Genomic DNA, 13,230 nt, shown 5'->3' with positions numbered 1-13,230 from the left:
GAGAGAGAGAGAGAGAGAGAGAGAGAGAGAGAGAGAGAGAGAGAGAGGGGCAGGGGGTGCTGTAGAGATATCTCAGTGAGTAAAGTACTTGTCTTGTAAGCACAAGAACCTAAGTTTGATCCCTGTAGCCTGTATTTTAAAATGCTTAGCTGGCCTTGTGGTACATGCCTTTAATCCTAGCACTGAAGAGTCAGAGGCAGGTAGATCTCTAAGTTTGAGTCTAGCCTTGTCTACATAGTGAGCTCCAGGACAGCCAGGGCTACACAGAGAAACTCTGTCCCAAAAAACTAACTGCACTTGAAGAGGAGCCAAATTCAATTGCCAATATCCATGTAAGCTGGCCCACAACCACCTGTAACTCCAGCTCCTGGGGATCTGACACTCTTTTTTGCCTCAGTGGGCACCAGCACTCCTGCATATAACCACTCTACAGACACACATATACATACAATTTAAAAATAAAATAAGGGGCTGGAGAAATGGCTTAGTGGTTAAGAGTGGTTGCTGCTCTTGCACAAGATCCAGGTTCAGTTCCCAGCACCCACATCAGGCATCTCACAGCTTCCTAAAACTCTAATTCTGTGGGTTCTTCTTTTGGCCTCTGCAGGCAATTCCATGAACATGATGGACATATAGCTAAGTAGGCACACATACACATAATTCTTAATTTAAAAAACAATAATAAACCTTTAAAAAGAATAAGGTATGATAGCATACATATAGACCCAGCACTAGGTAGGCATGTGCACGCGTGTGAGCTCACACACACACACACACACACACACTCTCACACACACATACACGCACACACACACACACACAGAGTGTTATAAGCCAGCCAGCCTAGCCTACTTGGCTAGTTCAAGGCCAGCAAAGGAAACTGTCTCAATAAGAAAAGAGAGGAGATGCTGATGGCGCATAAGGAAATTTACCCAAGGTTGTCTTCTAGCCTCAACATACACCCACACATACATGTGCATTAACACACATGGACAGTTAGGAACTAAATATGGAGGATTGGCAGCCAAAGGACATTGACCCAAGCTGAAGAGCATAGGGCTGTGGGCAGCAAAGACTACATGGTCACTTGACTTTTCAGACTTCAGCTATCAAAAATAGGCATATTTTTCTTGATCATACTGGTGGCCCACATCTATTTTCTCATGTAAGCTGTAACATGATGCTGTCCTTGATTGCTTTCTATTTCCATAAATATTTTGGCCAAAAGCAGCTTGAGGAAAAAGAGTTTATTTCATCTTATATCATGAAGTGAGTCCAGGAGGAACTCAAGGCTGGGACCTGGAGGCAGCAACCGTGGAGAAGTGCTCATTCTCTGGGTTCACATTCAGCTGCCTTTCTTTTACTTTCATTTATAGATTTATAGATTTATAGAGATTTTTATTTTATATGTACAAGTATGTGCCTGCATGTATGTAGGTACACCTTATATGTGCCTGGTGCCTATAGAGAACAGAAAAGGCAGTCAGTCCCCTGAAACTGGAACTACAGACGGTTCTGAGCCACCACATAGGCTCTGAGAACAGAAACCAAGTCTTCTGCAAGAGCAACAAGTGCTGTTAATCACTGAGCCATGTCTCCAGTCCTTCGATACACCTCTTATACCTCCTAGGATCACCTGGCCTGTGGTGGCACTGCTTGTGAGCTGGGCCCTCCTAATTCAATCATTATTCAAAAAATTGCCCCACAGACTTTCCTGCAGGCCACTCTAATGGGGACCTTTTCTTAACTGAGGGTCCCTCTTCCGGATGACGCTCGGTGTGTTAAACTGACAGAAACACTTAGCAGCAATGATCCTTGCTCATCTGTCCTCCGTTCACTGGTGCTACTGGTAAAGCGTTTCTTTTTAACAAGGCTGTTGACTTACAGTGTACTGAAGTTCCTGACCTAGGCTCTAGTCTGAGAGAGTGAGATCTCTGAGGAGAACAAACCATCTGATAACTCTATTATTTATTTCATGAGTTGGGGGGAAGGTGTATGTGAACCATGGCATACATGTCAAGGTCAAAGGACGACTTGCAAGAATTGGTTCACTCCTCCCACGGTGTGGGTTCCAAAGATCAAGCTCTGTTGTCACCTTTACCCACTGAACTATCTCCCCCTCCCTCATTTGATGCTTCTTGAAATACAAGAGCCAAATTCACTTTTCCCAGCTCCTCACTGAAACCAAAAATCTGCTTGTAGAGCTTCACGTTAGCGTAGAACTGTCCCTCTTGCTCTCCTTCCTCCCTTCCTCTCTTTTTAAAGTCTTGTGTTTCCTATCCAACACCAGTTTATAAGGGAAGTATTATGCAAGTGGCGCTAGTTTTTCCCTGTTGCTTACATCTATGGCAGAAGAGCCTCTTGCAGCTCCATGGTGAGCTGTATGACATAATAGTTACGGCTATTGCAGTGCAAGCTTGTCTTTTATAGCTTTTTCATTTAGAATAGGTCAAGAGGAAGTTTTAAAACTCATCCTGGCTTTGTATTAGGCACTTTAATAAAACAAACAAACGGACAAACTCAGGAGCTAATTTACTTGATCTGTTTCCGGGAAGAAGTCTGAGTCTCCCTGGGCATAAAGGCTCCATGATAGGAGGCTGGTGCTGGCTGGTGTGTTGTGTTCTTGCTGGAGTGTGGGCCTCAGTCCTAAGAAGTCATCTTCCTCTTTAGTGTCAGCTGCAAAGCTGATGTTGATGGGACATGTTTTTCTGAAAGAGGGCAGACCTGCAGAGTTGTTACTTCTCCGTGAAACTTAAATATAGGAAAGTAAATGAAAGAATGGTTTGTGAAGAAAAAAAGAAAACCCATAGTTAGACAACCACAAAGACATAGAAGTGGCTTTAACAACATGCAGTTGGGGCTGGCGAGATGGCTTAGCTGTAAAGGTGGTTGCTGTCACACCCGATGATGTGAGTTTGATCCCTGGGACCTACATGATATGAGAGAACCAACTCCCCTAAGTTGTTTCCTGACTTTCACCCACATGCTTTGGATTGCTTATGCACACGTGAATACACATATGCATATATACATAAGTTCCTCAGGAGTTAAGAGCGATGACTCTTTCCAAGGACCTGGGTTTGATACCATTACCCACATGGCCAGTTACAACCATCTGAAACTCCAGTTCTAGAGAATCCAAAGTCCTCTAAAATTCTCTTCAGGCACTAGGCATGCATGTGGTGCACAGAGATACATGCGGGCAAAACATATACGCATAAGATTAAATTTTAAAAGTTGGAAAAACAATCTGAGAGCACATTTGGCATTGACCTCTGACCTCCATATGAGTGCATACGTGCACGTGCACTTGCACACAAACACACACACACAGAGAAACATACATGCATACTTACACTCACACACACAAAAAAAGAGAATAAAAGAACATCACTTCTTCCCAAGGTAATAATTTATAAATTTAATATGACCCATTAAAACACAATTCTGTAGGTTTTATTGAAAACTTAGGAAAAACTATGTTAAAAAAGGAAAAGAAAAACAAAGCTGGATTAAGGGTGTGCAGTGCCACGCAGGGCAGAAGACAGAAAATGAGAAAGCAGCAGGAGAGAAGCACGCTTTCATTTGCAAAGCAACTTGAAAGTTTTTTTACATTTCTCTGTTGCGGGATAAGACTCAGTGATGAGCATGTAGAAGGCAAAGGGCAGCGTGTGGGAATCTGCTCTCTCCTTCCACCATGTGGGTCCTGGGCCCAAACTCAGGTCATCAACCTTGGCAGCTGGCTGCTTAGCCTTCAGAGCTATTGTCTACTTTTTTAAAAGTATATTTGGTATTATAGAATCAAACGTGTGTGTGTGTATATGACATGAGTGCAGAAGGGGGTCTGTCTGTTGGAAAGTAGGGGACTGAGGGAAAGGGACAGGACAGAGCAATGAGGGTGGCAGATAAATATGAACAAATTATAATAATACATATGTATGAAAATGCCATCATTAAGCCCATTATCTTATAAACAAACAAATTAATAATTGTATGTTTGGAAAGATCATAAAGTTTTAAAAAATGACAAAAATTTGGGTCAAGGTCTCCAGGGTATGTTTCTTCTCAGCCAGAGGAAGGGTAAAGTGACCTTGGTTAGGTTGAGGGCCTGGATGATTTGTCGTGGGCCTTTTATTCACATGCCTCTCCCTCCACCAACACAGCCCTCTTTGACTCTATGCACAACCACCAGGCCTCAGATAGCCCGTTCTCCCCGCCCCGCACTCTTCATTCGCCACCCCTGCAACTTCGGCATCGCTCTGAAAAGCCACCTTGGTGTAAGTAAACTCTTTTAGTTTCCTAATCAGAAACAGAGAGGGATGGAGGGATTGGTGGATAAGAGAGCTGTCCTGTGAGAGTTAAGAAAGCGAGGGTTAAAGACTGGGACCAGGGCTGAGGAGGTGGCTCAGCAGTTAAGAGCATGTAATGCTCCTCCAGAGGACCTCCATTTGATCCCCAGCACCCACATCCTGTGGCTCACAACTGCCTGTAACTTCAACTCCAGGGGAATCTCTCTCTCTCTCTCTCTCTCTCTCTCTCTCTCTCTCTCTCTCTCTTATACACACACACACACACACACACAATGAAAAAATAATAATAAAAGCCAGGCAGTGGCCATGTATGCCTTTAATCCTAGCACTCCAGATACAGAGGCAGGTGCATCTCTGAATCAGCCTGGTCTACAGAGCGAGTTCCAGGATAGCCTGGGCTCCATAGAGTTTGTTTTGAGAAAACAAACAAACAAGCAAAACTCTACCATGAGTAGCTGGGTAGCATGGTTCACTGAGGAGGCAGAGGTGGATTTTGAGTCGTAGGCAGCTCACCCTGGGCTACTTAAAAAGAGAAAGATAGGAATGGTCACTCTGAGAAGCAGTCTCCTGTGCTATTTCCAAGCTAAGGCAAAAAGTTTCTTTACCTTTGTCCTCCAGCTCCACTGAAGAGTCTCCTTCAAGACAGTAATCCCCAGGACCTTTTATATAAAAAGGGGTGAAACTCTTTACCTGTCTTCACTGGACTTGCCTATTGGCCTCTCTACATCGATCCTTGCTGACAATGACTAGAAGATAGCCTAGACACATACAAATTATATAGAAAAGCTAAGAGCAAGAAAAGTCTCCATCAGGCCTGCATATGCTGTGACTCCAGCACATGGAGGCAGAGGCTGAAGGTCACTGAAGGTTTGAGGCCAGCAAAGGGCTGTATGGAGCAAGACTGTCTCAAAGCACAAATAAAAGAACAAGAAGAAGAAAGAGCAGAGCCTGCTGCTTCGTGACCTTCCTCCGGTCTCCGCTCTCACACAGTTGCTACCAGAGGAGCTGCTCCTTCAACTTGTCTGTTATCCTTAGCCTCTCATAGGTTCTTCTTGGTGTCAGTATGAACAGTCACTGCAAGTTCTTGGGGTTGGGACACCAGTGGTAGGCAAGCACCTGTGAGGAACAAATCCTCTCCTTAGCATCCTGCCTACAGGCATGATTGAGATCACACAAACCCTTCATGGAGACCGTGAAGGGAAGTTTTGCACTTCAGCCCTGGGCTGCTACAGAATTGTGCTATTTTCTAGCACCCTGTGTGGGGAAACATGTGCTTTTTTTTTTCTTTGAGTTCTGTTTGTCTCTACCACCTGAGTGTTGGATCAAAGGTGTGTGCCGCCACCCCTGGCTGACCTAGATCAATGGATGGTTTCTGTGAATTCCCTGAATCATATGTAAAGTTCAATGTGAATGGTTGAATATGTACCTTTTCCCTGGAATATAATCTATTATTTCTACAAGAACCTTACTGATGTCTGTGACACCCCCCCAACCACTCCCCCACACCCCAACAAACCCTGCAGCATTGTCATTTGGGAACTCTATCGTAGTCTTCCATCTTTAGGTAAGAGGCTAAGGGTAACAGATAAGTGGGGTGGAGCAGCTCCTCTGGTAGCAACCGTGTAAGAGCGGAGACCTGAGGAAGGTCTCAAAGCAGCAGGCTCTGCTCTCTTTCTTCTCCTTGTGGCTCTTTCCTGGTGTCTTCATTTACAGGTTTACTTTTTCATTTTCTGCCTTTACCAGAGCTTGACCAGGCTGACCTTGAACTCTTGGTGCTCTGTGGTGCTACAGTTGAAGGTGTGAGCTGCCATGTCTCACTCCTGATTTATAAAGGTTTTCTACAATCTTTTGCTTAATTCTTGGGATATCTCTTGCTCCAGAAATACACTAATTTCTTCAAATAATGATCCTTTACTTGATCTTAGCCAAAAGGTCAAGAAGTGTTAAAGAAAGGATTCTTAACAAAAGGTGGATATCACATTTAATTAAGAGCCTTTCTCCCTTTTTTGTTTTGTTTGTTATGATAGACATCTCATATAGCCTAGGCTTCCCTTTGACTTACTGTGAATAGCTGAGGATGATCTTGAACTTCTGCTCCTTCCATGTTCCAGGTGCTGAGGTCATAGGTACACATCACCATTTCTGGTGTTTGTGTAGTACTGAGTCCTGAGTTTTCCCACATGGTAGGCTGGCACTCTACCCTTGAGCCACATCCATAGTTCCCTCAACTGGGAATATTCCAACAGAATAATATTGTCCTCCTCTTCTTCCCTTCTTCCTATCCATATCTTTACACTATCCTTATTGAACTAGAAACCATGGAGATGGAACCTAATAATCAGTATTTAAGTATTTCCCATAGTTTTGATGTATAAGAGTAAATGTGAACCTTTGGGACAAAATGTTTATATGCACCCAAAGTAAGAAGGAGGAGCCATGGGAATTTGGAGTTAGGATCAGAGAGTATTTGTAAAAACTAGATGAAGTAGGCCTCATTCTCCTGAATCTCAGGTGAGCCTTAGCATTATTAGGCAAGTGTGAGAATTTCTAAGCTGAGCAAGTACATATATCTGCAACATTTGAAAGAATCCAGACCCTTTTCTCCAAAACATGAGCAGCAAAGCTAATTTATTCTAGCGTTTAATGAACGCACATGGGTAGAGCCTCCTCTTGCAGCTCATTTAACTTGACCTCCTAACTTTGCTTTACAGACAGCAGCGGGCCTTCCAGCACCGTGTCCAGTGCTGGCCCTTCCTCTCCTACTGCAGTGGAAGGAAACTCACATTTTGGCTTCAGTGATCAGTCCTCTGTAAATACACATATGACTGAAGAAAAGCAAGGCCTTGGATTGCTCCAGGGGACTCCTGGAGATGGAACACCAGCGTTCCACATAGAAAGACAGCAAGAACTTGCTGAGACAACTCAATCCCCTCAAGAGCTCCCTGTGGAAATCTGCCCTCCAGGAAGTCAGGATGTTACCAAGGTCAGCCAGACATGCCAGGAGGTCCCAGACATCATCCAGCCATGCCATGACATCCTTGAGATTGGCCAGCCTAACCAGGAGGTCCCTGACATGAGCCAGCTGTTGCTGAAGAACCATGACACTACTACCAACACATGCCAGCCATGCCAGGCCAGCCAGCTGTCTCAGAAAGTTTATGAGGAAATTTGCCAACTTTGTCAAGACAACCCTGAGGAGAGTAACCAACTATGCCAGGAAGTCTCAGTAGAGCTGGGCAGAATGGTCCATGGATTCCCTGTAAATGTTGGTAGCACGGCCCAGGAAACACTTACGGAAATTGGCAGGCCAACCCAAGAGATCCCTGCAGACCCATGCCAGGAGTTCTCTGTGAAGGTTGGCATGCTGGCTCAGAAGGCCCCTGCCATCAGCGAGTTATCTCAAGACATCCCTGAGGCTGACAAACCATCCCAAGAGCTCTCTGAGAAGACTGATCTGGAGGCTCAGGAGGTCTCTGAGGAGACTGATCGGGAGTCTGAGGTGGTTGATGAGCTGCCTAATGAGGATATCTCCTAAGTTCAATATCTGTCTAGTGATGTAAACATTGAAAGCCAGTCTCTGGCCCATGACCAGCATTCACCCCTTCCTCCCACCAGCAACATGTGACTAGTTATCTTGTCATTGGTGTCCCACTTTACCAGCTGTTTGAGCCAGCAGCCTTTCTGTTGGCTAACACACAGAAAGAGCCCCAAGCAAGGTGTGGGCTCACACCAGCAGTGTCTGAGGAAGTAGGCTTTGTGGCACAAAGCATACTTCTGCCAGAGCTTAAGCCTAAGGAGGAGCCATTTATGTTCAGAGAAGTTATTGGCTCTTTACTTAGTCATGGAGTGGGAAATCAGATTGTTGAAGGAAATGCCATTTAACTACTGAAGATACCTTGTTGAAGGGACAGCAAATATAGCATGGAAGGTGACAGGGTCTCTACTTGTTGACTGAAATATTCACAACTTTTTAAGTTACCCTCAGTCCATATGTGCATTCAAGGAAACTCTTACCTTCACTATTACAGGCTAGCTCAGGGGAACCACCTGAAATGTCTGGAAAATAGAGTCCCATTCTCAAAAACATTTGTCATGGCCACTCATGGTTTAGACTGAGCTTATGGGTATTTCCATGTAATTGCCAAGTGCTCCCCCTGCCTAGTCCTGCTCCTGTGGACATCAGCTCTAGAGAAAAATAGATAGTAGATTGCCATGCAACTTCAGAGTGACTACTTAGAATGCTCTGGAAGAGTTGCATCAATCTGTGAAGCCAGGCCTCCTTTTGTTGTGGGGCTGTTGGGCTTAGAAGATGCTGAAATGAGAGAATCAAGTTCTATTTTAAACAATTAGCAGAGATCAATGTTGTACAGACATGAGCAAAGATTTAATATATATCTATCTATATATAAACATATATATTTCTGTAGTTTGCCAGGGACAGACTGGCCAAAGATCAAACACTCCAGGATCCCCAAGAGGTTTGTCCTTATATATCATGTGTCTTTATGACCATATGAAGCTTTTCCCAAAGATCTAGGGATGGGAGTGGGTGTAGGTAATACAGTCATTGGAGTCGGGGGCCGGAACATGACGAGTGCTCAATAAATATAAAACAATGAGAACGAGGGGGTGTGGCGCCTTTGTGAACTCAATAATGAATGTGTAAGCCAATTGTGTCCATGACTGAGCCAGTTAAAGACTGCTGCAGATGAGCAGGGATTGGCTTAGAAAGAGTCCCTGGAGTGGTCGGTCAGTCTACCATCCCAAGTGTTTTTAATGAGCAAAGTGTTGGGCAGCTCCTGAGAAGCAGCCTCTGATGCCTCACTCTAGTGCCTTGGCGTGTGAGTCAGGGGAGCTGACATGAAGAGGCAGTGCCTGGTCTCTGCTTCATTGACATCTTTACATGAGGAAAACTCTGGACACGGATGACTAGAAGGTCCCTTTTCCATATACACATTTATAACCTGACCACTCATGACATACCTAGGACTATAAAGGGTTTTACTGAGGGGGTTAAATGTAGCTTTCATCCAATGGGCAGTAAGTGAAGGTTCAATTTTCTGAGGAAATACAGGGACTGCTTTTGACCCCATAGAATGCAGATCGCACTCCCTAAACCAAATGTTTATGTTCCTGCTACAGACTCCCACATTTCAGACTATTTTCATTTTTTTTCTTGTTTCTTGCTTAAATTTTTATTTTTATTTTATGTGTATGGATATTTTGCCTGCATATAAGTCTGCACACTGCATGCATACCTGGTGCCCACAGGGCCCAGAAAAGGGTGTTTGAATCACTAGAACTGGAGATGTAGAGAGGTGCAAGCTGCCGTGTGAGTCCTCTAGAAGAGCAGCCAGTGTTAACCACTGAGCTATCTCTCCAGTCCCTTGTTTTTTTGTTTGTTTTTGTTTTGTTTGTTTGTTTTCGAGACAAGGACTCACTATGTAGCTCAGGCAGGCCCAAAACTTGCTATATAGTTCAGGCTGACCTCAAACTCTTGATTCTCATACCTCTACCCTGAGTGTTAAGATCACAGGCATGCACCATCACACCCTACTGCTCCTCAGAGACGGTGTTTCTCACATCTCTTCCTCCTTTCACACATGCTGGCTCTCCTGGGTCCTGGAATGGGTTTGAATAATCAAGAGTCTTCCAAGATACATGCTAACTGAAACAGAGGGATGGAAACCAGGACAGCTTACTGTATGGAGGAGTCTGGGAAAACCTAAGCAGCACTACAACATCTGCAATGAACTCGGTTTATTGTTAGAGGTGGAGGTGGCTCTGTTACAGCAGCTGGGAACTGTAGCAGGGAATGTGGGGAGGAGCAGGGCACAGCGGCAGGTAGGGGAGCTAGGAAAAACAGGAGGTGAGCTCCTTTTGGTTTTCCATTGACTTGGCAAAGAAGGCAAGCCCCGGGGACTGTCAGAGGCTGAGTTTCTCAGTCCAGCAGGGTCTGGCCGGGTTGCTCACTGGCTTGCTTGGGGCGAGGTCCTGTCCTGTAGTAGAATTCTCAGCCTGTCTTCACTCTGGAGGAGATAAGCTATACAGCTCTGCTTCCTCTCTTCTTTCCCTGTCTCCCTCCCAACCCCCTCCCTCAGTTCTCTAGTCCAGCCTCCACCTCCCAGAAACTCTATCCAAGAGCTTAGGTTTAGAGAGGCAGCCAGCGGTCCCATTTCAGCTGCAGGGTGATAGAGGATTGGAATGTTGGGGGAGTCACACATGGCTAAAGTGGATGTCAGGCAGTGGCTTTTTTTTTTTTTAACCTGTTACACACCAGGCCATAGCAGATGACCACATGCAGAGAAGCCAAGCAGGGGATGAGAAGGAATGAGGCTTATTGGAATGGGGTAGGTGAAGACTAAGTGATTGGGGCGCTTGGAACAACTGGGGTTGGGGCTCTCCTTGCCCTTTGTGCTGCCCATGTAGCCTGGTCTGGGTACAGCCTGAGGCGATAAATGGTCTGAAGCGGGGGCTGAGAGATGAGCTCCTTTTTTCCTCTCCCTGGTTCTTGGTCTAGAGAGCTTCAAGTTTTGAATTGAGACATTCAGACATTTAGGGAAGCAGTAAGACAGTATAGCTGCCACAGGCCCCCAGGTCCCTACTGGAACCCAGACCCTGGTGGCTAGGGCATGGGAGAAAGGACACAGCTCTGGCTCCTTACTAAAAGTGGCCTTCCCTGCATCATATAAATTATCGGCAATCCTTTCTGGAATGCCAAATAAATAACGAGGTTCTGGGGGAGAGGGTGTTACTCTTCCTCCATGGGGAGGAGTGTGCTGTCTGAAACCCATCCTCACCCAAGACCAGCATTTGGCAGTGCTAGGAGAGGGACTTACTCTAGGGGTTTCAGGCATCAGATGACCTTTCATAATTTTGTATCCCCCTCTCATTGCCTTTGGTTTTGAAACCCCCAGGAAGAGATGAGGGGAAGGACAGGACCTCCCACTTAGCCCAAATCCTCATGACATGACATGGTCCCTGCACAGCTCTACTTCCCTCAACCCCAGAGGACTCAGCAGTAGCCATTCTCTAAATGAACTGTAGGAGTGGATCCGTGGGGAAGGGAGCGTGGGTCATTCAGAACTCAATCTTGCAGGCTGGAAAGGACTCGTCCTGCATCACCACCGTGCTGCTGCTAGCCAGGACCAGGACGTTCAGTTGCTGCTGCTGCTCATGTGTCTGCTGATACCACTCACGAGTCACCTCCGTGTCATGAGTGGGAATCAGAGTCACCTAAGAGGAAGAAAATATGTGTGAGGTGAGAATCTGGAGGAAAGACAGATGAGGGAGAAGGGAAACTGAGGGTCTCAAACAATCCTGCTCCCCATACAAAGGACCCTGTCTTTTTGTGACTAGGGGCTGTGTCCTACTGTTGGCCTCTGACAGAGCTTTGACCAGATTCTAACTTTGTGTCTCTTGCTACTCACCTGAAGGTTCTCCCCCCACTGGGCCTTGCCTTCCAGCAGGGCATCCAGAACAGCCCGGCTTGGCTCGCCATTGGCTGGGTCATTTCCACTGACCACATAGTAGGATGCACGCACTCGGCGGAAGAAGTCCTGATCGGCAGTCTTGCCGCTGCAGTGATTTGGGATATAGGCAAGATCCACATACACAGGAGGGCCAGAACCACCCTTGGAGCCCAGGGCTGCTGTAGAGACAAGCAGAATGTATTGTAAAAATAACAACAAAACAAAACAAACAAAAAACAAAACTTGGTCACCTCCCCTCTTGCTTGAACAGCTGGAGCCCTTAGCTAGCCCACACCTACTCCAATCCACAGTGTCTCCCACTTTCCTGGTATACTCACTGGATCCTGCCTTGAGGCCATTGACTAAGCCTTTGGACATGGGGCTGTGACCATCCTTTTCTTCTGCTGAGGTGACCTGGCTTGGAGTGCTCCGTGGTCGGGGTAGGGCCCGGGATGTTCGATCTACAGGCCCTTTGCCAGGAGTAGGTGACCTTTTTCCCCGAATATCCAGACGCCGAGCAGGAGATGCAGGCTTGGCCCGGCCAGGAGCCCTACGCCCAGGTCGCCCCTGCACCTTTTCTCGTAGTCTCTCAACCCTCCCAGACTCTGAGCTGAGGCCCTCAGGGTCAGCCATGCAAACATCCGGTCGGGGAGGGGATGGGCGGGGGTCTGGTAGGGGGACTGGGGGTGGGTCATGGCCAGGTCTGGGGTGGTGAGTTCCACTAACTCCCCCGGCTTTGTCCACAGGCAAGAAGTCCCCATCTTCATCCGAGTCAAGGGCTGCCTCAGCTGTGATGGATGGACACTCCTCAGTTTCTGGTGGGACATCAGAATCTGACTGTGAGGAGCCTGAGTCGCTGACTGATGTGGGGGGTGTCTCATCAGCCATAGGGCATGGACCTCCCATGACCCCTGGCCTCCCTGCCCGGCGCCGCCCTCCTTTTCCTGCCAGCCGAGCTTCCTCAGTTGAAAGGTCACTGTCATCTGTGGATGGGGGCAGAGGAGGGTTCAGGAATGAGGGGGAAAGCTCCCCGCAGTGGGGACGGGGGTCTGTAGCACATCCCTGAGGTCCAGCCTCGACTTCAGAAGAAAGACTGCAGGGTGGGCCCCCGGAGCTCTTCCCAGGACCCAGAGGCTGCTCAGATGAAAGAAGTGTATCTGGCCTAGAGCTCCTCTCAGCTCCCTCAGGCCAGGACCCTCGTTCCCAAGCGTGATGAGCTTCAGCCTCTTCTTTTTCTACAGTGGCTGTGGCAAACCCTGGGGGATTAAGGCTGGTTTCTCCTGGGCCATTGGCCTCATGATCTCCAGAGTGGCTCAGGAAGGGGCTTGGCTTCTTGGTGAGTTCTCCCGAGCACTCCAGGTGGCAGGGCAGGGTAACATCACCCAAGTCTCCAGACAGGCTTGGAGCTGGAGCTGGAGCTGGAGCTGGAGCTGGAGCTGGAGCTGGAG

At 46.9% G+C, this 13,230-nt stretch overlaps 2 protein-coding genes across 8 annotated transcripts in view; one reads left to right on the top strand and one right to left on the bottom strand.

The window, feature by feature from the left end:
• The window catches only part of Ppip5k1 (diphosphoinositol pentakisphosphate kinase 1), a 41,720-nt gene extending 32,785 nt beyond the window's left edge, over nt 1-8,935 (top strand). For 5 of the 7 annotated variants that reach the window (XM_028766873.1, XM_028766872.1, XM_028766871.1 and 2 more), the window contains 2 exons: nt 4,164-4,277; nt 7,022-8,935. In XM_028766873.1, the coding sequence (XP_028622706.1) occupies nt 4,164-4,277; nt 7,022-7,845 (938 nt within the window). In that variant the 3' untranslated portion in view covers nt 7,846-8,935. The remainder of the gene's footprint in view (nt 1-4,163; nt 4,278-7,021) is intronic. The other 2 variants (XM_028766870.1, XM_028766868.1) reach the window with 1 other exon arrangement.
• A 1,120-nt stretch (nt 8,936-10,055) lies between these two features.
• Nucleotides 10,056-13,230, bottom strand: part of Map1a (microtubule associated protein 1A) — a 10,251-nt gene continuing 7,076 nt past the window's right edge. Inside the window, 3 exon segments of the mRNA XM_028767131.1 lie at nt 10,056-11,546; nt 11,741-11,961; nt 12,121-13,230. The exon segment at nt 12,121-13,230 is cut by the window's right edge and continues 7 nt beyond it. Coding sequence (XP_028622964.1) covers nt 11,391-11,546; nt 11,741-11,961; nt 12,121-13,230 — 1,487 coding nt within the window. The 3' untranslated portion in view covers nt 10,056-11,390.

The sequence above is a fragment of the Grammomys surdaster genome, unplaced genomic scaffold (assembly GCF_004785775.1).
Source record: "Grammomys surdaster isolate TR1022 unplaced genomic scaffold, NIH_TR_1.0 170, whole genome shotgun sequence".
Classification (NCBI taxonomy): Eukaryota; Metazoa; Chordata; class Mammalia; order Rodentia; family Muridae; genus Grammomys; species Grammomys surdaster.
The sequence above is the reverse complement of the archived record's forward strand: the minus strand, read 5'-3'. Positions and strand labels throughout refer to the sequence as shown.